The sequence below is a fragment of the Drosophila biarmipes genome, chromosome 3R, assembly GCF_025231255.1.
Source record: "Drosophila biarmipes strain raj3 chromosome 3R, RU_DBia_V1.1, whole genome shotgun sequence".
In the NCBI taxonomy this organism is placed as follows: Eukaryota; Metazoa; Arthropoda; class Insecta; order Diptera; family Drosophilidae; genus Drosophila; species Drosophila biarmipes.
The window spans coordinates 17,407,352-17,433,919 of record NC_066616.1 but is presented as its reverse complement, the minus strand read 5'-3'; the positions used below and the strand labels follow the sequence as shown (position 1 = coordinate 17,433,919).

The following is a 26,568-nucleotide window of genomic DNA, read 5'->3' as shown; positions in this document are numbered from 1 at the left end:
GGCTTGCTGGTCCTGTCCCATTTTAACTAGATAAAATACCAATTTTTCACTTTTTAATCAACTATTTATTTCGTGTTCGGTTCTCGTGTGTTCTAAATACATCCCAGCTGTACCGTGGCCTCTCTTTTGGGGGCGGGCAGGTAAAAGTAGGTAGTGTATGCAGTTGGTTATCAAACATTTTAAAAACTATCACAAATCAATTATTGGATGTGGCTACACAACTTAGTTCATATAACAGGCGACGCCGCCAACCCGAATGTTCCATTTCGGGTTTTGGGACTCCCAGATGGGCTCAAACGAGAGGCGGCCGCGTTAATACAACAGTATATCCTCGTTGATTTATTTCGACTCTACAACACTTCGAATTACAAGTTACGAACAACACATAAACATTTAAAAAATACTAATACTTCGATTCGTTTTTGACTCGGTTCACATTCAGTTCGCGTTCAAATAAAAAACTTTAACAAAAGTCCAATCCACGGTTAACGTTAGTTCGAATGAATAACCATTTGGATCTAGTCGCTAGATGAGCTTACAGTTTAATGGGTTTCTTAGCCGGGTGAACTTTGAATTTTTTATCGGTGACGTCTATCAACTATTTTCCTTAAATAACTTGGATTTCTTGTTCGTTTTTTTCGTTATTTGTTTCCTTCCTAAGGTGTGCCTTTGAGTGAATCCACTTTAAAATATTTGACTTTGACTATCCGTTGCCTTTATAGTTAATGTATATAATTGCTAAAACAATTGGCTTCGATTCCTTACACAATTTCGTAATTATGAGTATTAAATTATAACCGTATATAGTTAACTTTCGGGGCACTTTTGAGCTCGAGGCGCGGGCTCCTTCTGGGTTTCTGTATCTGTATCTTGAGACTGAGATTCAAGGCGAGGCTTGGGGGTGTCATGGTCATGGATTCCGTGTGACTGGTGGAGCTTCTAATCTCCGTGCTGTGTCTGCTGTATCTGTAGCCTTTAAATGTGTTTATATTTGAGCAAAATTGTAACTGCATGCGATCCGATTGAACTTTTACATCAACAACAACGACAATAATTATGATATAATGACACATAAACTATAACCGATCTAATCTGATTGTATGCTTTTGATATGCCAGGAGCGCGGCGGGGTGGAGATCCCTCAGTCCGACGGAGCGTAGTATACCACGGTGGACTTCCGCCGGAAGCCAAGATTGAAGAACGACGTCTCGGACTTCTTGCGCTCGTGCTCCTGCTCGTTGCCGAAGTAGGAGAAGAGCCGCCCGGTGGCTCCGGTGTGGGACCGATGGTGCTCCGGTCGCCCGGTACCACCGCCGCCGCCGTGGACACTGTGGCTGCTGCTCTGGCGGTGGATCTTGGTCAGCGAGGTGTGCGAGTGCTGGCGCTGCAGGTGCTGCTGGTGGAGCGAGTGCTGCCGGTGGTGGTACTGCTGCTGGAGGTGCTGCTGGTGGGTCTGCGGATGCTGCTGTTGGTGGTGCAAAAGTTGCTGGTGATGCTGTGCGTTGGCGCCGCCGTGGCCATGTAGAAACCCAGTGGTGGTCGGCGACAGATCAGTCATCTCACACGGCCAGAGGGTGAACGAAGATGGGACCTTATGTATCCCGTCCGATAGTCGATAATGGTGGGATGCTGACCTGTTGAAGTACCGCTCCGAGGGCCGCGACCCCATCTATATTTTGTGTGTGGGTAGATCATTTTTTTTTTTTGGGTTGCGATAAAGACAGAGTGTCACATGTTAGTATCTGGCGAGCTGGCTATCGGGTTAAAGTTATCTTCTGTTTGGCATTAGTTTGATTTACTTTCTAGGCATTTCTCAGGTGTTCAACTCTAAGGCGCTACAACACTCACATTTACATAGAGTAAGCGCTTGCATGTCTATATCTTTGGGGACTAGGCACTGCAGGGGGACAGGACTCCCCGGGAATCGGGTTCCGGGTGGGGATCTCGTGTCTGCAGTGCATAGATACAATAGCCTAAGCGCTAAGACTTTTTACTGATTTTTTACTGATGTTCTGTGTTTCTTATATACAAATTTATCTTGTGTGTGTGTGAGTGTGTGTGTGTGTGAGTGTTGTGAGTGTGGTGTTTGGTGTGGAGTGTGTGTTGGTGTTTCGTGGGTTAAGCGGGGTCAAGATACGGGTGCCGAAATAGTTACATAAAGCTGTGCTCTCCAAAGTTCATAAGTGGCTTGATTAGCAAAGATACTTCTCAACAACATAGGCAAGCTGTAAACATTACAAAGCAAACGAAACTTAAAAAGTTGTAAAGACTTTTCAAAAACTTTAGATATTCGAGGAGAGGTGGTGATCTGGTGCGCTGTACATGGAGGGGATTGGGGGTGAAGCTAGTGAGTCTAAGAGCTGATCAAAAACAAACTTGTGGGACTCTCACCGTTCGATCGTTTGACTTTCTCAGTCGGAAACTTGAGGGTTACTTAACGTAGTTTGGTACAAAAGTGTTCTTAACAGTCGCATAACAGTTGTAAAAACTTGTTGGGTTTTCGGGGAGATGCGTGGGCGTGGCAGTGGCCGGGGCCGGGGGCCGGGGGCCTAAGCAAAAACAGTCGGAAGCCACACGCCGCCTTGGTAACATTCATGCGATTGGCTCAGACAACGTACGAGTCGGTCTTGACCGCATAATACTTTCGTTTGTGTTTGTAATGGGTTGCATATATATGCTGCGATCTGTGGGTCGAAAATCCAAAAAGAGTCCAGACAGAGGAGAGACAGAGAGAGAGAGAGAGATAGGGGAGACAGAAAGAGAACGCATAACTTAAGGGGATGTCGAGAAAAGGATAAACGTATGAAATCAAGATGATGCCTGTATGGTACTATTTCTACGAGGGGCAACTGTACCTGGTTAGTACTTACAGCTAGCGGTTAGATCAAGTTTCGTACTTACCCCGATCTGGCAAGTGGTGCAATTGAGTTTCAGAGTTTTTCTTTGCATTTTTGTTACTTTTTTTGGAAAATCTTTTTACAAAATATATCTTGTCTTGTTCTGTTTGTTTTTTCTTATTTGTTTTCTGTACAATTCAGTGACTTGTCCAAAACTCTTAGCTTATATGGTGCGTGCGCGTGATGTGCCGCTGCGCATATCTGGTGGACGGTCCCGTGACTTCAGCTCGTTTACAAAGCGCTGGCCTACCGCTACATGGTTTTATGTGTGGTCATGTTCGATCGTTTTTTGCAGTGTATTTTTGTGGTTTTGCAATGGACGTCCCGTTCGGTTGTGTGTGTGTGTGTGTGTGTGTGTGTGTAGGTGTGTGAAGAAAGAGAGAGAGAGAACAGTTCGAGAAGAGGAGATAGTCCAGAGAAACACACAGAGAGAGAGAGAGAGAAATAGAGATAGGCAGGTTGTGGCAGAGGTGAAGAAGAAAAACAAGAAGAAAAAGAAGCAATAGTACAGATTAGCGGTGTTACTATATACAAATCAGGAGATACTACTGCTTGAGATCCGACGGATCTCCAAACGTGGGTTGCAAACGATGCAGCAGTTACGCCTTGAGATCGTATGAGTGGATTTTCACCTGCACACCTCCGATACCGCTGCATCGCTTACGGCCAGCACTGGTTTTCAAAGGCCTCCGAAAAGAATATCATACAAGAAACTGTTTAACGGAAGATCATGATCATTGCATCTACTCCGGTGGCTCCGAAAGTGAGTGGGTTCGTGGGTTTTAGGTGATTGGGTGATTCTGTCGTTGGGCATCGATATGGGATCGATACACCTTATGTGAGGTGACTTTAGCTGGCGGTGGGCATTGCAGGACCCTCGGATCGACTTACCTTAGCTCTGGGGCCAAAAGAGGAGTAAACCCAAAACTGGCTGACCGAGACTACTCGGCCGTACTGTACTGATTAACCAAAGGCAAAGGCTATCATACTGTTACTCGGATTAGCTTACGAAAGAAATATGGAAATCAAAACTTAGATGCGAGAGGTAAGGTTAGGGGCATCTCTTGCAATCCCTCACAAACCAAACGAAACCAAATCAAACCCGAATTATCAAAAGTCTAGGCAAGAGTTGACTAAGGATTGTAACGAAATCGAATCGAAAAAAACATACTTCGCTTACAGTTGGATTTTGGATGAATATATTAGTAAGTTTGTTGATTGCTTGTCTCGGTATGGGCTGGGTATTTAGAGTGAGGTATTCCTATATGGTTTAATAACGGAAAACCCTTCTTTCAGATTTCGGGCACCGTGTTGTTTATGCTTAGGTTGTAAGAAACATATTCAATTCTCAGCTCAGCCTAAACTCGACACTCACCTCGCATTGTGACCCAGCATTATGATGCTTCTGCAAAAAGACAATTGAGAAATGTCGACACGTTTTTTATATATATAAGAAGTAGGTACAGTATATAGCATAGAGTAGAGCTTGAAGAATTTAAAGTTAGGCAGACAGATCGCACAGAAATAAAGGAGTAACTCAAGATCAGATCAGTTTGGAAAACGAAAAACCGTCAATTCAAAATGAAAACGAAGAGAAAACGAAGGTCGGTTCAAACATGCCAATCAGTAACAATTCGAATGCATTTTAATGTATATCGTTATTTAGGGCTTAATCGTTTTAAAGGTCGGGACTTTGTTTTTATTTGGTTTCTCTCTTGCCGGTGGCACCCTGTCACAGTTTTCGGGGGAAATGATAATGGGCAAACGAGATTACTTGGGGCGTTGGGGATTTAGAGGCCCAGCTTTGGGAAATTCGTTCATGCTGCTTTTTAACATCTGCAAAACATCTATGGTAACTTGCGCTCTCCTCTCTAAGTGCAGACAGTTTGGGTAACTAAAGAACAAATAACCAAAAATCGAATTTATTTACACGAACAGGTTATAGGCTATGGCCAAGTCAATAGATTGAACCCAATGACAAGAAGCTGCAATTCAGTAGAGGTCACACAACAAACAGCCAAACAAATCATCATCATCACGAATATCATAATCACCAGCATCCATGTTCTTGGAGTTCTGCGTGGATCTTGAAATGGAAACTTTCGCAACACCAGCGAAACGCAAACTACATATGTACGTTGAGGTGGGCGTGTGTGTTTCGGAGTGTGTTGTGGGTGTATATAGTATATTGTTCGGGTGTGGGAACTACTACATTAATGGAACCTCGGCACCAGCAACCAGCATCCAGATACAAGGATATATCTTACACAATGGGCAAAACAAAAGATTGGCACTGAGATCGGTCTGGTTATATAGCATACCCCCGAATCTGAGGTATACATAGAGGGTACATAAGGTTGCTGATATGCCGAAACGAAACGAAATCATCAAAAGTATCAACAACAATAAGTATAAGTACATTTATGGTAACGGGCAGCGCCAAAAAAACGTTAAGAACAACAACGAGATGGGATTGTCAACCATTTGCACAACAGCCGAAGTAGTTGGTGTCGGTAGAACGGTTTTATTTAACGATAACGATATATAGATATATGGTCGTAAAATGTGTGTAGAGGTATATTTCGGTATATGGTTAATTGGGTGTACATAAAGGCAGGTATATATATGGTAACAGTAAGATACACATGTCTAGATATTTCTTTCAACAAGGGTGAGCGCAAAGTTGGAAGCCAAAGTGTTGTAGTTTTGCTTGTGGGGTATATATTTTGTGTTTTCATATAGTACCTAAAGATAGCATAGAAGTTTTGTTGTTGTTGTTGTATTCAGTAAAAAATCTGCCAAGTTTCTGTTACTTATCATATTAGCATTATCAAGTCAAAGTTGAGCTGGAAGGTTCGATATCTTAGGATGCCTACGGTTCTAGTTTATAACTAATAGTGTCTTGAATCAGGGATTTGGTATTGTTTTTGGGTTTGGTTTTAATTTTGGTTTTGGGTTTTTGGCTTAGCTTGTGTTTTTGGCCTACCGAATGAGCATAGCGAATTTCGGCTAATTCACAACAACATTGGTAGCGGAGTATGGCACGAACGCTCTTTCTGCAAGATGTTTGTTTATATAAAATTAAATATATAGTTTATGTGAGTATACAGGAAATTAACAGCGTTTCATACAAATCAAACATGAGAAGAAATTTTAATTTTTTCGATGATTTATTTTAACGTTTGCTTTAGTCATTAGCGCCACGTCGTGGCAACAACATGAAACAATAAATTTGAAATGAAAAACCAAAATAATATTATAATAATATACAACTAAAATGAACTAAGGCCGTAAAATATTCGAAACAAACACGCACGAGTGTTTTACTCTGACAAAGAAAATTAGCATATTAATTGCATAACAATTATTCTTAGCAATATGAGTAAATAAGAGAAATATTTCCCACTTACCGCAACAATCGCGTTATATAGTCGGGCCAGTTGGCGGGGAACATAACGAGGAAAAATCCGATGCCAATCAGGATGACTCCGGCCAGCTTCATGCCCGCAAAGTTGGCACTGTACAGGATGACATCGAGTGCTAAGGGATCGAGTAAGACGTACCATTAGATATCTATAAATACTTCCTAAAACTAAAGTAAATTCACAAGTTTCTTTCAAACTGTTGTAATTCTCTGCCTGGGAATACGTCACCCAATTACAATAACTTTCTGTACCCAATTCCTGTTCTCTAAACAAAGTTCGTCTGCCTTATTGTAAAAGTTATATTGCAATGCCCCCACTACAGAGATCAAATGGTCTTACGTGCCCCACACGAGTGCTCGGCTGTAATATTACAATTTAAAACAATTTATAGTCACGGAATCCCTCAGAAGAAAGGAGGCTAACCCAAGTGTCCCAGCCGCACTTAACCAACCCCTGGGGCTAATTCCGAGGAGCTAGCCCGTGTACATACCACCAGAAACGGGCACAGCCGTAATCAGACCCAATGTCACAAACATGTTGTACGTAACGGCGGCACTGAACTGCATCAGAACGTGGAAAACTGCAATCAAAATTAATTACACCGATAAAAGTTAACGGCAGAGCGAATGAAGGGAGTTTTAGGGACTGGAGAGTGGGTCCTACCGAGGAGCAGGAGGCTCGCCGCGAACAGCAGGTTCCAGGGTATGCTCTCCGATGTGAGGCTTTCCGTGCCAGTCAGGTAGAGTCCCAGCACCACGGGCCACAGCAGCAGGGCGTTGAGGAAGCCGAGGGCGGTGAATATGAAGGCGATTTGGCTCACCGGCGGATCGCCCATCACCTTGCGGAACATAACCTGGAAAGCGACAGGCCAACATGAGCACGACATGGCCCGCACACGAACCGGGGAAAATGGGACATCCAAATGCGGGTAGGTGGATGTGGGGGATACTCACCCTAAACACGGCATAGCCGGCTCCGGCCAAAGTGGCCAGAACCACGCCGCTCAGGGTTCGGCTTTCCGTGATGCCATCCATGTAGGCCAGTAACGCTATTCCCGTGTCGCAGAGGATGATGGCCACGATCTGCAATAAATCGGTCGGTTAACTTGGATTTGATAGAATTTAAAAAACAAATAATGGTGGAAAGAATGATTAAACCCTGAACATGAAGTCTGGAATCTCTAGGTATTTACAATCACTTTATAAACAAACAATCTTGAATATTGTCTGACAAGGGCAATCATTAATCTGCAGCTTAGTCATTTTATAAGATGTCCTCCCGCTACGATCGAGCTGTGACCATATTCTCGCCGGACGGTCACCTTTTGCAGGTGGAATACGCCCAGGAGGCCGTTCGAAAGGGCTCGACGGTGGTCGGAGTTCGGGGGGCCAACTGCGTGGTGTTGGGCGTGGAGAAGAGCTCGGTGGCCAAGCTGCAGGAGGAGCGCACGGTGCGCAAGATCAACATGCTCGACAACCATGTGGGAATGGCCTTTGCCGGCCTAACAGCCGACGCCCGTATCCTAATCAATCGTGCCCAGGTGGAGTGCCAGAGCCATCGACTCAATTTCGAGAATTCGGTGACCGTGGAGTACATTACCAGGTATATTGCCCAGCTGAAGCAGAAGTACACGCAGAGCAATGGACGTCGACCCTTTGGGATATCCTGCCTCGTAGGCGGCTTCGATGCCAGCGGAACTGCCCATCTGTTTCAGACTGAACCATCCGGAGTTTTCTACGAGTTCAAGGCGACCGCCACTGGACGCTCGGCCAATACTGTGCGAGAGTTCTTCGAGAAAAATTACAGCGAGGAGAAAGTAAGTACCAATCGTGGAACCTATAAACTGGCCATAAGCGCACTTCTCGAAGTCGCCACGCAGTCGGGACACAATCACCTGGAGTTGGCCACCATGGAGATCGGTTCGCCACTGAGAATGTTGGATAGCAAGTTAATCGCCGAATTTGTGAATATCATTGAGAAGGAAAAGGTGCAGAAGCACGAGAGAAACGCTAGGAAAATGAATAGACGTTATACTAAACCCTAAAGCTATCCTATCATCGTCGGAGATGGTCGTTGACTTGATTAACAGTTCAAGTTAAAACTTGTCTTTTTTCTTGATTTTTTGGTTAATGAAAAACATATTTAGTTCTACCTTTTGTATTCCTTTAAAAATGTATATTTTTTTTTTAGTTATGGAATCATAGTAAATCTTTAAATAAGTATTTGAATATTCTGTTGTAACCATTTGATATTTGCATTTTTTGTAGTTTGAACTTTACAGGGGTTTTAGGCTTTTTAATCATAATTGAAAGCATTCTTTTTCTGAATACAGCGTTTACTTACTCTCACACCCACGAACTGCTCGTGCAGGATCACCCAGGACAGTAGGTACACGCAGGCCACGTTGGTGGCGAACAGGGCCAGGGCATCCGTGGCATAGAGGACGTGCAGGGAGAGTGTGTACAGGTAGGTGGTGACCAGCCACAAAATGCAGAAACAGAGGCAGCGATTGAGGAAGCGACCTGTGTGATGAAAGCCAGTTAAAAATACATTCCTAAGATGCTTTGAGCCCATCCCAACTCACCCACTGTGAAGCCGCGCTCGCGGAATCCTCGCAGCACATCGCCAAGGATGTCGCTCAGCTTCTCGCACTTGCGCGTGGAGACCAGACCCAGTAGGTAGATGGGGAAGAAGAGCAGCGAGAAGTTGGTGAAGAACCAGGCGGCAAAGAACGGGGCGCTGAAGTAGACCGGCTGGCGCGGTGGTATGTTGAACATCTCGGTGGCGTCCTCGACGTGGTGCAGCGACGAGTCGCTGATGGCCAGTATGTCCTCCAGCTCCGTGCTCAGATCGGCACGGCTCGAGGACGTGTCCTGGTCGTCGTTCAGCAGGTCGTCGTACGGAGCACGGTACTTGTACATGTACTTAATGCAGTGGGTGGCCCCCACCCACGAGGCGGTCATCAGGATGGTCACGCACACGCCGAAGTACATCTGCAACACAACGGGAACATAACACGGTTAGTACTTCATTTCAATAAAATTTATGCTAGGCAATAAAATGTATAGGAAGAACAATGGATCTTAATATAAAACCAAGTTACTGGTGAGTGGTGCATATATGGTTCCTTAACACTCAATCAAAAGCTTAGGTACGCAGAATGGCAAAGGAATATGTTTATGTGATTTTCTTATTTTCTGTGGGCTTCATTCGCACATAAAATATGGTTATCCTTAGGGATAAGGTCACCCTTATTTATTATTATTATTTTCTGGGGTTTTTTTTCGGACATAAAATATGTTAATCCCAAATGACAAGGTCTTTCATTAATAATCTGTCCAGTCAGTTATCATTTAGTTAACTTTTTCAAGATAAGTTTGCCGGAAAGTATGCAATGATAAGCCATTTGACTTGGGACATCCTCAACCATATGATATATTGACATAGATTATGCCAAGTCCTCACCTTGCGGGCCAGTTCGGAGCAGCAGGACTCCTTGCAGGCCTGCAGCTTCCGGAACCGCAGCTCCGGCTCCTCCCCGTGGCCATTGGCCTGCTGCTGCTGCTCCGTCTGCGTGTCGCTGGAGTCGCCGCCGCCGAAGTGGTGGGCCGTATTGTGGCTACCCGGTGCGCTCGTGGGCGTGTCCGCCGGTATGATGATCACCTCATTGGGGTCCTGTTGGCTCGACGAGATCGAGTCTTGGTGGGTTATTTGCGGGTTGCTCGAGGTGAGCACGTTGCTGAAGCCGCAGCTGCCCGTCGCCCCTGTGCCACTGCCATTTGGAGCGGACGCTCCGGGAGCCACTGCTGAGCTGCTGCTGGCTCCCGCTCCGCCGCCTCCGCCGGGGTTGTTATTGTTGTACGGGCCATTCGTCGACGAGTCGCCGGTGACCACCACGGAAGGAGTGCGCACCCGTTTCGGATTAAAAATGGCTGGAATTTCGCCGTCACGCGTCATGCTAACATCATTGCCGGGCTCCTAAGTCGCTCATAGTGGTCGGATCCTGGAAGATGAATAAGTTTATATTAAATGTAACGTTTAAGCAAAGCATTCGGTTTATATATATAGTCAATATTAGTTACATTTTAAAGTAAACTGCGAAATGTAAGTTACACACAATATTTTAAAATCACTTTATGATTATATAAATCTATTTATAGGCCAAAGTTCACTAAGTCCAAGTCAAATAACCAAAAATTATCTAAAAATAGAATGGTATATATAAAATAAATTTTTCCACATTTTAAGGTGTATCTCGTGCATAAAATTCTCCCAGGCTTAAGTTAACATTTTAAAGTAGGGCCCAATCAATGATTCAGTTCGATTCGGGCAGCCATTCCATTTCCATCCCTTGCGCCAGAGCCCAGCCGTCTAGAACTAAGCTGCTCACGTGCTCCAGGCGATTAAAGATTGAGGAACACGCAAATGGGAGGCCATTTCTCGACCCTTTACAAGCGAAAGGCGCACCCAAAGCCCACGCAGTTTCGTTCAGGGTCTGGTCCGAGCAATTTGCATGGGCCTCCCTTCTCCACCAGTGCCTCCTCTACTTAAAAGGGGGAACCAAACTGGCCTAGGCCACACTCAAGGCTAGGGCAGCCAAGTTTTACGAGCACCGCCGAATGACCAGCCAACCAACAAACCAGCCTGCCGTTCATTTAAGTCCAGAGCCGACCAGGAGCACATTGATTGGATGGAGGGCCACAAAGGCGAGGGGCTGTGCTCATAACAATGCGAATTATGAACGCCCCGGCTCAAGCAGGTCAAGTTGAGTGGACAATAAACGGCCAACCGGATCTGGCCGGCAATTTGTAAGCCTTCTAACTAGAGTGTTAAATCTAAACCCCCTGCTACCAAGCCGGATGAGTTAAAATGTCCTTCGGTGTCCTTCACCTTCGCATCCCACCGACCGGCTCCTGTTTGCCTTCGATAATAGTATTCTAATTGAAACATTAATTATTTAGCCCAGTGGTGGGCGGACTTGGGTCCCAAAGGGAGATTCCAAGAGCCTAATGGCTATATAATGAAGGTCCTGATAATTGCCTGTAATTTTGAGCGATTGAGAGTAATATTCTATCGATTTCCCAGCGACGTTGAGCAAGTAAGTCGCTTCAAGTCGAACTGGAATCTGCAACTTTGACTTTTTTGCAATGCTTTCGCTTAAATATTTAACTAAGCTCGGCTTGATGCCTTTTTCATCTGAGATAGAGCTTTTAGTTTTCCCTGAGACGTTAGCAAATAACGACATGGCATTACTTGTGAGCGGAAAACTTGTTCAGCTTTTAATGCTGGCTTGGCTGGGGGGTAAGTCGAATATTAAATAATAATATTCAGCGGTTTTTAGTCACCTTTACTTGTGCTATGAATTGACAGCCTTGGCAACGGGAGAGATCCAGTGCGGTCGTCTAGATGAGAATTTACTGTACACCACCGATGAAAGCACAAAGCCCTCCGAGAATCCCTGGGTGGGCATACTGCTGGAGGATCAGGGTGAGTCGTTAATTAAGATAATGAAGTGGATTAAGGCATTTACAATGTCTCCTCTCGCTTTGACAGGGAATCATTACGAAAATATGAGGTGCTCCGTTGTCATCATCAACGAACTTCACGTCCTCACCACCGCCTCGTGTGTTAAGGGCTTTAATAGCCGATCCGGAGACACTAAGGCAGTGGCCATGCTGGGCGTTTGGAACGAGAACGACTCCCCCGAGGAGGAGCTGGTGTGCAACGACAAGGACTTCTGTGTGCCGGGTCCCGAGCTGTACAAAGTAGTCGACATCAAGGTGCATCCGCAAAGGGACAGGGATACGGGGGACAACGACTTGGCCATTCTGCGCCTGGAAAAGGCCATCGAGTGGACCCACTGGATCCAGCCGATCTGCTTGGAGGGCAGCTCGGAACCGGAGACGCTGACCAACCGAAACCTTCACTACTCCGGCTTCAACCACGGCGACTATAGCCGCGGCAAGGGTCTGGCCATGACGGTGTCCACACCAAAGTGCAAGAAACTGACTTCCTCCACCGTATTCTTCCCTGTTAACCAGATGTGCGCCTATCCCGTAAAACGCACCAAGTTCTATCCGGGTGCCCCGCTAATGGACATCGATGTGCGGGATGAAAAGCCGCACAACTTCTATCTGGTGGCGATTCTAGTTCGGAATATAGATACAGATGCTACCACACAGGTGTACCAGAGTGTGCGACGTGCCCGCTCCTGGTTATTGGAGAACACGAAATAGGAGATTCACTGCATTTCAAAAAACTTGTTTTGAGAATAAATAAAAGTTATTAATTAAATACAGATATGAGGAAGTAAATGTTTGTGGGCTCAGGGAAATTACTGATGCATCGTGCTGGGAGCTGCCCAGGGTTCCGCTTCCGAAACGGGTTTTAAATCGATCTTGGTAATGTAATCATAGAGAAGCATTAACTAGAAACGTAGAAAAACAGGTAGCTGGAAGTGTAAGTTGGAAATTTCATCAAACACCTTGCAATACAGAGAAAAAGTAAACGAAAATCGAATATGCGAATACTCTTAATAGTATTTAAATTATGAGTTGTTCTAAAAAAATATATAATTTTTCAAAATTTAAAATACTACTACAAAGTTAAATATAATGTGGTTTCAAATAAAATCTTGTAGTTTCCAACTTTTACTATATCTGCTATAAAAAAAAATAATTTAAGTTTGTTAGCCACGAGCGAAAAAACACACTTTTATCATCTGACTTCTAGTTTTCAACTCTATTTGCAGAACCTTTTTTCAGTATTGCATCTAGTTCTCAAAAAGATCATAAGCTTCTGGATAAACCGCCTACGGATTGCATTGTAAAATGTAGTTGGAGACGTTTATTTTCCCCAGCTCAGTTAGTTGACTTTGAGCTGTGCTTTAGAATGCTTGGACGAATCGCAGTTATCACGTTGTTTTTGGGTTTCCTTAGCTTAGGTGTACAATCGGCCCAGCAGGATGACCAGGAATGCGGATCCTTCGATGAAGATCAGATGCTCAAGCAAAACAACTTTGCCATTCCCACCGAGCACCAGTGGGTGGCTCGAATAGTATATGGCAAAGGTAAGAAGCCTATATTTCTCATAGAAGACAAAATATTCCCACTGACTACTTCAGGGTTCGAGGGCAAGATTAAGAACAATGGCTGCCTGGGTGTCCTGGTATCGAAGCGCACTGTGCTGGCCCCCGCCCACTGCTTTGTCCAGTACAACGGGGTTGCAGAGGCCTTCTCCGTTCACCTGGGTGTCTACAACAAGAGTGCTCCCGTCGGAGTGCGAGTCTGCGAAACGGATGGCTATTGCACCCGTCCTGCCCAGGAGATCAAGCTGGCCGAGATAGCCATCCACCCAGAGTACGATTCGCGATCCCTGAAGAACTGTCTGGCCGTGCTTACCCTGCAGCGAGAAGCCAAGATCTACCCGAATGTGATGCCCATCTGCATGCCACCGCCTAACTTGATGAACGAAACACTGGTGGCGCAGACCTTCATAGTGGCAGGTCTGCGCATCTTCGAGGATCTGCGACTGAAGACCTGGGTGAATACCCTCAGCCGACCCTTCTGCCAAGAGAAGGTCAAGACGCTGGTAACCCGTGGTAACACGGTGTGTGGCTACCACGCCCGAAAGGAGGCCTATTACCTGGGAGCCCCGCTGGTGGGGATGCAGAAGAAGGGTCGCACCACACAGAACTTCTACCTGGTGGGCATCCTGATCGACTGGGGCTGGGATGGCGAACGCGTCATGTCCAGCTTCCTGGCCATTCGCAACTACATGGACTTCATCCAGCAGAATTCCCACTCACTGATTGTACGCTCCTGAGCGCCGAATAAAGTACACACGAGAAACGCCAGCTGCCAACAGGTCTTGCTGGGGTGTTAATTATTCAGCTCGCAGCTCGGAGCTCTGGGCTCGGAGCTCGAAGCTCGTGCAACATGCAAATTGTTCCTACACTTATAGCATTTTAATGAGCAGTCACTCAGCGCAGCGCAGCCGCCGCTAGTTGGCTAATGCGAGGAATATGGAAATTTCATCGCTTTCTCCGCGCCCGCCTTTCCTTTGGGGGGCTGTGAAAGTTTGGCAGTCGACGGGAGACAGACGAAAATGTTGCAAATACCCAGCAGAACGGAAACGGAAGCCCTGGGGGGCCTGAGTGGGAGGGTGGCGAGCGAGGATTCGGGCTGCCTTGCCATTGGACGAATGCCAAGACATTGACTTAACTGGCAGGACTCGGGGAAGTCTAGCAGGACTAAACTATACTCTTCGGGGTTTCGAAGAATCGAATGGGGGAGCAACAAATAGTCAGAAATATGTAGTGATAGCAAAAACCTAAATAAAATAATTTCTATATATTTTGTTAAGTCAAAAAATTCATATGTTATTAGTTAATTTGCTATCAACATTTTTTTTCGGTAACGTTTACAATTTTTTTTTTATAAATATCAATCTAAAAATAAAAGGCATTGGTCAAAATTTGTAGGCAAGCTTTTTGCCTATGCTTAGAAAACCTCCCTTAAAACATAATTATTAGTTTTAAGTAATTTTTTTTTTTAATTTTATAAATTGTTTAATTTTTTTATAAATATTATTTTGCAATTTTGGATAATAGCCAAATATTATATTTTTGAAGAATTCCTCAAGGTATTTCTTTTTATTTTAATTTAAAATGATATTCTCTACCTCAAACTGTTAAAAAGAAAATCCTTTCAAGTGTATGGAAAGGTAGTGAGATGACTTAGCACTTTCTTTTTCCTTGTGCACTGGATGGGCTCAGTTCGATGTGAAAAAGTTATTTTAATGTGCGGGACGGACTTCCTTTATGCATAAAATGGGCAGAACAACAAGGAGACATAGAATACCGACCAGGAGGATTAAATATTAAATGGCTGGTAAGTTTAGTCCTTTGTCATCACCAATCACCCTGCTCGTCCCCAAAGTCTCGTCTAGCTAATGTAGACACATCGCCTTTATAGCTGAGCCCTTGCACACTTTTGGGCGCCAAACTGCTCTATAAAGCAGCGCTAAGAAAAATGACGCTCGCTGTTTATTTTTGCCAGGAATAAAAATCACAATAAAATTTAAATTGCCCGACATGGGCGTCTCGAGCAGCAGACGGTGATGGAGGGCAGGAAAACGTGACCAAATGACGATGACCGACGGGGATAAACAGCGCATTCCACCCGCCGTGCGAGGAGAAATGCGATTCAAAACAAAACAAACAGCTGAACGGCCGAGAGAAAGTGCCCCCGAGAAGAGAAAGCGCGAGAGAATCTCAACGAGAGAGAGAGACAGAGAGAGCTGGCAGCTTTGTGTGGGTGGTGTTTTTGGCCAGAAGTAAACGAGCTTACAGCAACAACAAGGGCTTAGAACAGCGTATTCATGTAAGTACAAACACACGCCTCGGTCGAGGACACCACGCGGCGTATACGCAATGTGACACTTTTAGTGGTTATGGTCAAGCACAGCACTTGAGCGAGGGCAATGCGAGAAGGAAAACGAAAGTGACGCCAAAAACAGTGGCAGTCAGACACCTGCTCAGTCACCTGGGACACACGGAAACAAATTGGAAAACCAAAAGCCATGAGGTGCTCAAAGGTACTGCGCCCAGAATGGTTTAATGGGCTTTCACCAGGTATAAACTGAATCTTATGAATAAATAATAGCCTATTTAGGGGCTATTCATTTTGCAATTTATAAATAGTATTTAAGATGCTCTACTAATCCGGTTTTGTATTTTAATATATTTTAAAATTAATTTATTTATCTAGGGTCCAATCCCGGCTAAGATATATTTTTTGGCATATCATTGTGAATCTAATTCCGATTTTATATTAAATATCAGATATTATATTTTTCCAAAATGATGTTTATTTCGGTTCAGATAAGATATCATTTTTTTCTAGACTACTAGAGCCCCTGCACATATGTCTGTACGTATGTCTCTGAGGTTGGCTTTAGGGTTAGTGACTAGGCCTTGAGGTTGGCGCACACCTTGACAGTAGTCGAAAATCTAGCCCAACCCCCGCAGACAGTTGTGACAACCTGGGACGGTTGAATTTTTCATTTCGCCACGAAAACAGGCCAAAGGAAATTGCCTGGCGAATCCGTTTATCGTCGGCAGAAGGGGAGAGGGCCCAAAGGGAAAGTGTTTTTCCAGGCCGCACAGCTGTCGCTTTAAATGTCTCAGCGCCGAGTTATGGATGCTCGTCGAGGCGTTTAATGTTTTTATATAATTTACTTAAGCACTTAATGTCATTTTCCCACGGCACTGCCACATGGTACACAAACTTTACGCAATTCTCTGGGCCCTTTTGTGCTCTTTTCTCTTATATAAAGATAGCGAGCGGACTGGCCGTCCGAAAAGAACTCAACTGGACTGGCGACACTGTTCTCCGCGCTCGAGCTCAGCCCTTTACTTAATTCAATTAAATGTGCAAAAATATGCTGGGGTATAAATTTGGAGCAGCTCCGGGAAACGGAACGCTATGCACGGATACACAAAACGGAGGCTCATACACACAGATACACACACGCACACGCACAGGCACAGGCACTTGGCTCACATGCACAGCCACATCCACAAAGGCATAATGGCCAACACACACGAACGAGACGAAACGAACCGCTGGCTTGGCCCAAAAAAAGCAACTGCCACTTGAGCGAGCCTTTTGACTTGTTTTCCTTCGACTTAGGTGGAAACTGTGACAGCAGCGTTTCTGGCATTAGCTGCTGGCGTTTTTCCAGCTTTCCTTTTCTAGAGCACCCGACGCGGCCGTCCTGGGAAACCGTTTGCTCGCTGTCGTTTCTGGCCAGGAATCTCAAAGTCGACTGAACCTGAACCTTTTCCTGAGATGCCTCGCCACTGGCCAAGCCAGTGTCTGAGCTTTTCCTGGCTCTCCCAGCCAAAAGCCCTCTCTCTGGGCCACGCTTTTCCTCCCGTCTCCTCTCGCATAGGTTTGGTTTTCCAGCAAAGAAAAACACTTGTTAGGAATTTTCTTTGCCGTTTTTGTTTTGTTTTTGCACCAGCTTTTTATCGTTCAGCTGTTCGAACGACTCAATAAATTGTTTCGCGATGATGGCTGATAAGGATTTCCACATTCCGTGATTGCCGGTACGAAATAAGTTATAGAAAGTCAATAAAAATGCTTTTAAATGGCGTTTTTACTCAAGAAATGGAATTGTTGTCAAGGACATTACACCCACTTTACCCAAACTATGTGGAACCAAAATCATTATAAAGTATAAGGAATTATACTCTTAAATAATTTAAGAAAATTAAAGATAAATAAATATATAAATATTTATAAGAGTTTTCTACGTAATAGGTTACGATACCAACCTATAATATTGATTGGTGCACGAATTACCATGGCCGATATACATAAGTGGTTACTATTTATACCTCGATTATAGTTGAACCTTGATATCATCAATTAAACCAAGGCTTGGAATAAACTTTGACCAGTCATACAGTAATTATTTGTAATATGCCCTAAATATGTGTTCGCAACCTATAAGTAATTAATGACATGCTGATGAATTCGTCATTCAGTAACCTTATCCGTCTTTAGAAAGTGTGACATTTCGTGCCCATGATTTACCCCAGACGAAAACAAATCATCTCAATTTCTAGAATGCTCCCATTTCATCTGCAATAAAGATAGCCAAACTGGCCAAATCCATCTAAAGTGTCCATTTAGAGCTGCCATCTCAATCAGCATTGTTATGCCATAAAAACACGAGGCTGCCAAGAAAATGCAACCATTAACACACCAATATGACCATGCAGATCGTACAATCTGGATAAGGAGAAGCCCTCATAAACACAAATTCGTCAGGAGAAAGCATTTCGCCAATCGACTACTAATCCCCGCCGACTTAGCATAAATTTCTAAATCAGAACCCACCAGCAAACGAGTTTTTTGCTCGCAGACTACACCTGGAATGGTATATTAATTGTGTAATCTATAAAAATCCATTTGCATATGAATGGGCGAGATTGGCAACTGCCAATGAGGCCCGCGGGAAAGATGGGTTGGGATGGTCTCCGAATTGGGTTAGTTAGTTTAGTGTCGGCTTGAGTTAGTGCCACCAACACGGCCACCAACTGGGGCTGGGGACAAAGCCATTACAAATCAATTTGGCCAAGACTTAGGCGAACCGCGCGATGGACCAATTAAAACTATTCTAATGAGATGCGCTGAGGGCGAAAAGACAAAAGCAGCAGCGTCGACTTGTTGACAACTATAATCGCGAGTCGGGGGAGTTTTAGTTTCCCTTCGACTGGGGACTGCAACGGACGCGTTTCAGGAATATTGTTAATCAAGGAAGATAAACACTCTAGCTATGCAGTGGCTGTTTTGTACTGCCCTAGTGCTTTTCGTGGCAAGCACTTATCCTTCGCAAGCGGTCAGGATATCCGCTCTAGAAATTGAGAGGCGCCCGGCGGCAAAGCAGGCCAAGATTGGGTGAGAAAACAATGAACATTGGAGGCAGAAAACCTACAAGGGTTTTAAGACTTCTCTTAATACCAATAAACCAATTTACCATTCCGTAAGTAAAGGCTTTTATCTTAGTTCTAGCTCCAGGAACTATCCCATCGAATATGTCCTGATTCCGAGTGCTCGAGGTGGTTACACAAGGCGTTATGTCCACAGTCTGGCCAAAGCCAATCCTCCACAAACCACCGAACGGCCTTTGGTTCGTGTTTGGAACAGTTTCGTTCGCAGTGTCCAGCCCGCCTTCAGTTTCCGCAACTTGACCAATCCACTGGCCAACTTCTTCAACGATGGCAGTGCCAACATCATTGAGTCGTCGCCCGTCTATCTGCAGACCTTCGATGAGGATCAGGAGCTTCTGCCGGAAGAACCCGCAACAGTGGCCCCACAAAATTCCAACAAACGCAAGCGAAAGCGTCGCAAGCAACAAAAGCTCCAACCCATCTACGACGAGGAGGAGAACGATGATGACTACATTCCCTACAGTCCCTACTATGCACCACCTCCCCCGCAGACATCAGCAGAACCCATGTTCTTCTACGATTCAAACTCCGGCAACTACTACGGAGTCCAGCGCTTCAGCCCTGAGGATTTCCATGCTAGTTTCTACAACAACTTCAATACTCAGCCGCAGAACGATCCAGAAGAGGTGGATAGCGAGCCAGAAGAGGTGGATAGCGAGCCCGATGAGGACACGTCCGTGGTGAGGAGGCTCAGCAACAGGAAGGTGACTCTACTGCGCCCGCTGCCTGTGGCAACGGTCAAGAGTCCATCCCCGCACAGGTTAGCCGAAATCAGCAAACCAGAAACGACCAATCAGAACGAAGATACAGTCATGAAAACCGACAGCAGCGCACCGACCGATGAAACGACTAATGATGAAGACGATGGTGATATCGTCACCCACTCACCGCTCTCCGAGAGTATGCGCAATACTCTGGGCACGTACATGCGCGACGATCGCCACACCCGCCAGCGCCAGAGGCTCGCCAGCGATGGAGCAGGAGCTCTTGATTCTGGCGCCAAAATTTCGCCCCGCTTTTTTCAACGGCGCCTCTTCCGGCTGGGCTAAACTATCTTGAATAAACTCTTGACTTATGGATGATCGTGTATTTATCGTATGTGTTAGATGCGAGTGAGGGTGGAAAATGCATGAAATGGAGCTGGCAGCTGCAAGAGAGATTAAATGTCCGAATATAATTGCACTAGTTTCATCTTAAAGGTAGCGAGGTAGACAATGAACTTACTATACTAAAGATCACAAGTAATTTGCTAGATCTGGGGCTATGGGACACGATCAGACGAGCCTCGTGAGGCGCGAGGCACTGCCGGCATTGGGGTCCACGGGTAGGGCCACATGGTCAACATGCTGGACGTTGCGGAAGTAGGCGTGTTGCAAGGCGTCCTTGGCCGAGATGCGCAGGTTGGGATCGTAGCACAGCATTGACTGAAAGATAGAAAGTATATATTTCGGTTCTGAGTTCAGTTTTATGCCACCCACCATTATGAGCTCATGGGCCTCGTGTTCGGTTATGGTCTGTGGCATGTTGGTTGCCTCCCACTTGGGGAACTTGGCCTTAAAGTCTGGCAGCTGCGTCACTCCTGGCCATTTGGTTTCATCGGGTGTGCTTAAGGTACGGAATATCCTGTAAAGTTGGTCGATCTCACTGTCTCCGGGAAATAGGGAGCGGCGCATGATCTGTAAATTTAGGTTTGCTAAGTGGAAACGAAGGTGATATTTACATTTTAAGAGAACTCATACCATCTCTGAGAAAATGCAGCCCAGACTCCAGATGTCTACGCCCGTGGAATAGAACTTGGTGCCCAGCAGAATCTCCGGGGCTCGGTACCAGAGGGTGACCACCTCGTGAGTGTACGCCCTCATGGGCACATTAAAGGCCCTTGCCAGTCCAAAGTCGGCCAACTAAATAGAAACTGGGGTTACTTTCACAGTATTAAATTGGTTAGTCGTATAATCTCACCTTTATTTTGCCTGCAGTGTCCACGAGAAGGTTCTGGGGTTTGAGATCGCGATGCAGTATCCGATTGGTGTGGCAAAAGCCGAGGGCATCTAATATCTGGTGCATATAGCTCTGGAAACGAGGTACAAATGCAATAAAGCACGGCTTTGAGCAGTAGTAAACATACCTTAATCAACTGAGGTGTGAAGACATCCTTCTTCTTGTCCATTAGCTTCTTGAGATCCATGTTCAGGTACTCGAAAATCATGTACAGATTGTTGCCGGAGATGACCACGTCGAATAGTTGTACGACATTCTTGTGCTTTAGGTTCTTCAGCAGGGAGATCTCTCGAATGGCCGTCGAAGGAACGCCCTCTGTTTCGCTGGGGAAGGGGATAATAATGTTAAATGGGGCTAAATATTATAGCTTTTTCTGTTGGCTGTAGTTGGAGCACGCGATGCTGCCCTGCACCACGAAGCCGAATCATGTGGTGCTACGGATTTTGGGAGGTAGAAACAGCGCAGCCCTCACAGAATCCGGGCTGCGGGGTGCAGGTGATTGACATTCACCAAGGACACGCCCAGGATGTCAGGATATTATATCCTAATAATGTTGTTATTTGTAGTGCCTTGCTGGTGGGAAACTGGGCACTCAGATGGACAGCCTGCTCCCTAATACACACCCTTCCAGCCGAATCTTCTTGAGCGCCACATCCTGACCGGTGGCGTTGCTCCGCGCCTTGTAAACTATGCCGTAGGTGCCCTCGCCGATCTTCTCGGCCCGCTGGAAGTTGTCTAGGATGGTGGTCATCGGATTGGTTCGCTCATTCAGTTGGTAAACAAAGTCTTAGGTTGCTTTTGCCAAAATAAACCCAGATATTTTGGAGGGAAACTCTTCTTCTTCAGTGATGCCAACTGCCGCCATTCCAGTGTGACCGCGGAGTTATCGATAAACTATACCGACCGGCTCTGAGTAAAATACTACTTAGTCAAGTATACCAAAAATGTGTCATATGGTCACCCTAAAAAGGGAAAGTCTACCAGAGTGGCAGCTCTGCGAAAAAGGTTTGGCCGACCGTTATATTTAATGTTGTATTTTCAAGAATAACTTAATCTTAAAAAAGTTGTATTGAAGATTTTAAAAATGAATTAATGATTTAATACAATTTGCTGTTTAATTTAATTAGGCTTTTTTAATTAATGTAATTTAACAGTGTTTAGAATAAAATAATAATGTTGCTTGGTAAATTTAAATTTAATTTTTTTTAACAAAAAACATTCTGATTAATAAAGTTTTCAATGGGCCAACAATAAACTAAATAAATGTAAGGGTATTTTGTTAAATGGCTTCATTTTTATTGTTATTTGTTCGACTATATAATTCTTATAATAAATAAATAATAAAAGTGTACATATATTTTAATGGCCCTGAAATTACCGGATAGGAAGCTAGGACCAACCCCACCAGGTTTACTTTTGTCTGATGAATTCTGTCTGCATAAGGAGTACCTTACAAATTTGATGTTTCGATAAGATATCCTGTCACAACGGAGTCCATAAATCGCGTTATCAGGATAATGCCTGAGGTCAGGAAAACATTATTACTATACCACCTACCTAACGATTGTGCAATAATAATAGCCACCTATCTAAACGAAAACATATTCCCTCAACATCGGATAACAAATGAGTTAATTCCGGAGTGAGAGATTTGCCCCGTAACTGCAGCTCGAAATCGTTTAAAAACACATTCCGTGCATTTTATGTGCGTTGCATTTAAAATTGTAATTGCTTGTAGCGGCCACACGCAATTGGCTTACACACTCCATCTTGTCTCAATTTGAGCTTTACGTGTGGCAATAAAAAAAATGCGATAAAAATGTGTATTTTAATTTGGCTTCGCTTCTGCGTTTGCTTGCGTGTTTAGGGACTAGCTGTGAATGTTTTTGGCGCTCGCATATTTTATGGCACATTAATCATTCCGGGCCACGGGGCGTATGCGCGATGATGACTTCACTGAATCCTTCAGATACTTCGTACTTCAGGGCGATCAGTACTCTGGCGACTCAGGCGACAATTAGGCATGATTCATTGGCAGTGTAAATCTTGCACCCGAGTGCCTCGATTACGAGTATTCCGCATTTCATTTCAATGAATTTATGGCTGCAGCTGCCCGCCAGCATTTCCATATTCCACGGCTGCCACTCGATAAGGTTGCACTGGCTGAGATGAGAGCTGGTTGCCTAGTTGGGTGCTGGCCCAGCCAAACATAAATTATTCCGAGTTGATATGTACTTAAGGCTTTTGGCGCCAGCCAAGTGTCGAAAAACTGCATTTCGCCCCCCGAAAACAGAAGGTCGTGAAGAGGGCGGTCGCCTAATGGCAAAAGTTGCCAGGACCAAGAAGGTGAAGGATGCGGTGGCTGGGGATGGGAATTAAATTCCGTGCAGGCGTCGGCCCAATGGCAAGGAACCCCAACTGTGTTTTGGGGCTTCGCGTGATTTATGCATTTGGGTTTGGGTCAGAAACCGGCAACTCTGTGCAAATAACCCAAAAGTGTTTTCAATTTATTAGCAGCAACAACTAAACGCGGCCAAATGGATAACCACAAACTTGGCGCCAGAATTTGCTTCTTTATTTATAAATCAACCTGTCAGAAGTCGCAGCTTGGTAGCCAAAAATTAAAAATCTTGTTACTAATGAGAAAAGTTGGGGAGACGTCTTCACTCAGAGGTGTTATGGTGAATCCAATCAGGGGTGGATTCCAATATTTGCACATATTGGACATTTTATTCGATTGCTATAAAGGTACAACCCGTCCAAATTTTATTACTTGAAAGATATTTGTAAGAAATAGGGTGTAGTGAAGCTTAGATATAATTAGTCAAGTTGGGATCTATGGCCGCAGATCAGCTCCTCTGGGAAATGATCCTCCAGCTGGTAGCACTTCTTGTTGTCAGTTATATTGAAGGCCTGTTTAAGGCGGTTATCCAACCTCGTTTCAGGGCCAATTAGTTTTAGTTTCAGTATACTTGGTGTTCTTCACACACAAGAAAGTAAAATAGCCAAAACGAGAATGAAATCAAGAAACTTGGAGGGCACATCTATGTGATTATAAGATTGTTGAAGCACTGAGATATGATCTGGCTTTCTGAGCCAGTTATGAAAACGAGTTGTTTACAATTATTTAGTACTGTAAAAACAGCTATATTTCTCGGAAGGTATTTAATTGTATGCGTTATTAGTATTCTAGCGATCACGGCTTAATTGACTTATATTATTGACTCTGAACATTGTCGAACTTATTATCTGACAAACTTTTAAGTGAAAAGTGAAAGTTCCTTGTAGAGGTTATTGATATAATCAAAACCAAACTTAGAAGAGTTTTGCAATTATTGAACCGGCTCCTTTTTTAGCTTCCGCTACTTCCAACATTAACCACATAATTTGAGTTTTCATTGATTATTGTATTTATTTAAAAACCCAGTGAATACGAATACATTTAGGATACCTTACGATAAGCTTGAGGTTTGCCTTAGGATCCAATCTAAGTAGGATCGAACATTCAAGTAGCCAGTGTATTGTTTTTCGGGGCTGCCGAATCCAGCCGTTACAATTCCCACTAAGTAGAACTTCCGAGGATTACCAGAAGCTTCCGCCAATGCAGATCCCGATAGAGCAAGAAGCGCGCCCCTATCGTCTTGGCTGCAAATCAGCTCCACGGGAAAACGTTCCTGTAGTTTATTGCACTCACTGCTGTCTATCCTTTTAAAGGCCACTTTAATGCGCCCATCGGTTCTTTTATAATCAGGATCACCTCTACGATACGAAACTCCCTCGGGTCCCGCAACAATAAGATCCGAATCGGGGGTCTCACTTTTTGGCTTCTCCGTGGAGGGCAGGCAAATGGGTTGAGCTAAATCAGTGAACTCAATGTCCTTAGTGAGCTCAATAATGGCGAGGTCGTTTTGTCTTTTGGCAGCTGAATAGTCCGGATGAATGGTGATTGTGCTGACAAGATTTCTGCTGGCGGAATCCGAGTCGCCAAAAACGACGGCAGAAATATCATTCACATCACCATTTGAAACACAATGTGCGGCTGTCAACACATGTCGGGCATCTATAAGGATGCCAGCGCACGTCAAATGATCCTTTCCCTCTCTATTAGTACCTAAGATCCTTCCCACCCATGGGTGCTCATTGGGTTCCGCAATGGTCTTGTTGTTTTTGAACTGCTTCTCATTGAATTTTCCACATTCTTGCCCAACTGAGGCGCCTTGGATTGCTAGAGGTTTAACATCAATCGGTTGTTAATATTAACATTTATTTTATAATACTCCACTTACTCAAAGTCAAACTAGCTAATATAATCGGAAGAGTCGAGGCCCACATCTTGACGATTGTAAGATTTCTGTTACAATGAAAAACGAGGGGCATTTCGAGCTCTCTTATAAGCGAACAGAAACCGAGCTTACTTGTAAATCTGGTTTTAAATTGAATAAAAACCAATCTCAGGAAATCTCGTATACTCTAAAAATGTACTAGAAACAATTTTAAGATTTAATAAGAAAATAATAATAATAAAAATTAAATAAAATAAAAAGTGTGCGGTTATTCTCCCGTAAGGATTTAATGATATATTCCAGAAAACTTGATAAAAGAATAAAAGTATTGCAGTAAGCAAGATATTGTGTACACAACTAAGATGATCTAGCAATCTGTGCTGTTACTGTCAAGTAAGACCTGAAAATAATGTAAAAAAAATGGCTTGCAATGCAAAATGGATAAAAAAATGAATCGCGTAAACCAGATAAGCTTTTAAAATACGTTCTGTTTACGTTTTATTTGGTTAATTTCTCTATCTATCATAACTGTTGATAAAACTTTATAAAATGATAAGAAATTCCGGACTGGTATCAAATTAGATTAGCATTTAAAGGAAATGAATAAAACATTTTATAAAGCTGAACCAATTTTTAGCATTAAATTAAAAATTCAATTGAACAAGTGATTTCCATTTCACCTATTCTAGCTTAATCTCATACCAATCGGCAAATTTTAATTTTCAGGCCAATTCCGTTTATTCAGTACGGAGAGTGCCGACAATTTGTCAGAATTCATGAACCGCCGCAATTATGAATAAAAGATTTATAAGCCGTACGAATGCATTTATTTATTTGCAACCGACAGAGTGCGAAATCAGCATGCCTAATTGAGCGTTAATGAAATAAATCAATTCCGACTCATCGTCAGCGATTGTTTGCGGTTTTTTATAAAGTGGTTTGATACGAGGAAGATTATAAACCGACCTCTAACAGAAAATAGATGAAGGGAACAAGTAAGATCGGGCTTCTAGCACATGGCACTACTCATAGTGAAAGAGCTAGAGGACGAAATGGAGCCAAACGATGCCAATTGCCGGTGGTCAGCTTTAATCTGAGCCCCACCATCTAGCCCACCTTTAATGGAGTTGATCAAATGTCAAAGTTTCCGGCGAAAACAAGGACACTGGGCGACCACACAGGGCTCGCTGGCACAAGTTTCCCACTAACGAGCAGGCGCATGTTCGGGCGGCAGTAATAACAATGATGCCAGGATATTGGCAGCACAGCAACAGTAACAACGCAGGAACAGCAGCAGGGGCATCGCCAGCAGGTCCTGGCATTGTCAACAGGAGGAGCAAATGGCGGGCAAAAATGCAACTTGTAATTTGAACAAAAGCCAACCAGTTACAAACGCCTCCAACAGATGTTGCCCCATACGATTGCTTGTGGGCAATGCACTT

General features: G+C 44.2%; 7 protein-coding genes across 21 annotated transcripts; 4 read left to right on the top strand and 3 right to left on the bottom strand.

Annotated features, from left to right (window-relative positions):
* Window positions 1–42: 42 nt before the first annotated feature.
* Window positions 43–19,849, bottom strand: LOC108031613 (putative thiamine transporter SLC35F3). 12 transcript variants are annotated; one of them, XM_017105208.3, is made up of 11 exons: window positions 16,948–17,135; window positions 9,788–10,325; window positions 8,907–9,315; window positions 8,666–8,844; window positions 7,276–7,404; window positions 6,986–7,175; window positions 6,813–6,902; window positions 6,308–6,437; window positions 5,884–5,953; window positions 4,273–4,302; window positions 43–1,669 (listed from the first exon to the last, which is right to left on the bottom strand). In XM_017105208.3, the coding sequence occupies exons 2-11, from the start codon at window positions 10,277–10,279 to the stop codon at window positions 1,142–1,144; spliced, it is 2,247 nt and encodes a 748-aa protein (XP_016960697.1). In that variant the 5' UTR covers window positions 10,280–10,325; window positions 16,948–17,135; the 3' UTR covers window positions 43–1,141. The 12 variants fall into 12 exon arrangements, 8 of the variants coding, with proteins under 8 accessions (XP_016960697.1, XP_050744383.1, XP_016960693.1 ...); XR_007764492.1 differs by lacking the exon at window positions 5,884–5,953 and adding an exon at window positions 2,392–3,149 and having other exon boundaries at window positions 1,537–2,225; XR_007764493.1 differs by lacking the exon at window positions 5,884–5,953 and adding an exon at window positions 2,902–3,149 and having other exon boundaries at window positions 1,537–2,225.
* On the top strand, window positions 7,522–8,550 carry LOC108031617 (proteasome subunit alpha type-7-1). 3 transcript variants are annotated; one of them, XM_017105212.3, is made up of 2 exons: window positions 7,522–8,138; window positions 8,202–8,550. In XM_017105212.3, exons 1-2 carry the CDS (start codon window positions 7,593–7,595, stop codon window positions 8,364–8,366), a joined length of 711 nt encoding a protein of 236 aa, XP_016960701.1. In that variant the 5' UTR covers window positions 7,522–7,592; the 3' UTR covers window positions 8,367–8,550. The 3 variants fall into 3 exon arrangements, with proteins under 3 accessions (XP_016960701.1, XP_050744389.1, XP_050744388.1); XM_050888432.1 differs by having other exon boundaries at window positions 8,191–8,550; XM_050888431.1 differs by having other exon boundaries at window positions 7,522–8,550.
* LOC108031615 (serine protease easter) lies at window positions 11,494–12,622 on the top strand. The gene is made up of 3 exons (XM_017105209.2): window positions 11,494–11,623; window positions 11,693–11,809; window positions 11,876–12,622. Exons 1-3 carry the CDS (start codon window positions 11,506–11,508, stop codon window positions 12,556–12,558), a joined length of 918 nt encoding a protein of 305 aa, XP_016960698.1. The 5' UTR covers window positions 11,494–11,505; the 3' UTR covers window positions 12,559–12,622.
* On the top strand, window positions 13,175–14,177 carry LOC108031616 (phenoloxidase-activating factor 3). Its single transcript, XM_017105210.2, has 2 exons — window positions 13,175–13,391; window positions 13,446–14,177. Exons 1-2 carry the CDS (start codon window positions 13,214–13,216, stop codon window positions 14,144–14,146), a joined length of 879 nt encoding a protein of 292 aa, XP_016960699.1. The 5' UTR covers window positions 13,175–13,213; the 3' UTR covers window positions 14,147–14,177.
* LOC108032072 (uncharacterized) lies at window positions 18,648–19,894 on the top strand. The gene is made up of 2 exons (XM_050888429.1): window positions 18,648–18,792; window positions 18,901–19,894. Exons 1-2 carry the CDS (start codon window positions 18,671–18,673, stop codon window positions 19,892–19,894), a joined length of 1,116 nt encoding a protein of 371 aa, XP_050744386.1. The 5' UTR covers window positions 18,648–18,670.
* A 22-nt stretch (window positions 19,895–19,916) lies between these two features.
* LOC108032074 (cyclin-dependent kinase 2) lies at window positions 19,917–21,712 on the bottom strand. 2 transcript variants are annotated; one of them, XR_007764495.1, is made up of 7 exons: window positions 21,467–21,712; window positions 20,971–21,166; window positions 20,805–20,915; window positions 20,585–20,746; window positions 20,324–20,521; window positions 20,070–20,269; window positions 19,917–19,992 (listed from the first exon to the last, which is right to left on the bottom strand). XR_007764495.1 is itself a non-coding variant. In XM_050888430.1 (6 exons), the coding sequence occupies exons 1-6, from the start codon at window positions 21,592–21,594 to the stop codon at window positions 20,120–20,122; spliced, it is 945 nt and encodes a 314-aa protein (XP_050744387.1). In that variant the 5' UTR covers window positions 21,595–21,712; the 3' UTR covers window positions 19,917–20,119. The 2 variants fall into 2 exon arrangements, 1 of the variants encoding a protein (XP_050744387.1); XM_050888430.1 differs by having other exon boundaries at window positions 19,917–20,269.
* Window positions 21,713–24,229: 2,517 nt separating this feature from the next.
* LOC108032073 (clotting factor B) lies at window positions 24,230–25,239 on the bottom strand. Its single transcript, XM_017105893.3, has 2 exons — window positions 25,130–25,239; window positions 24,230–25,068 (listed from the first exon to the last, which is right to left on the bottom strand). The coding sequence occupies exons 1-2, from the start codon at window positions 25,218–25,220 to the stop codon at window positions 24,296–24,298; spliced, it is 864 nt and encodes a 287-aa protein (XP_016961382.2). The 5' UTR covers window positions 25,221–25,239; the 3' UTR covers window positions 24,230–24,295.
* Between the last annotated feature and the right edge of the window lie 1,329 nt (window positions 25,240–26,568).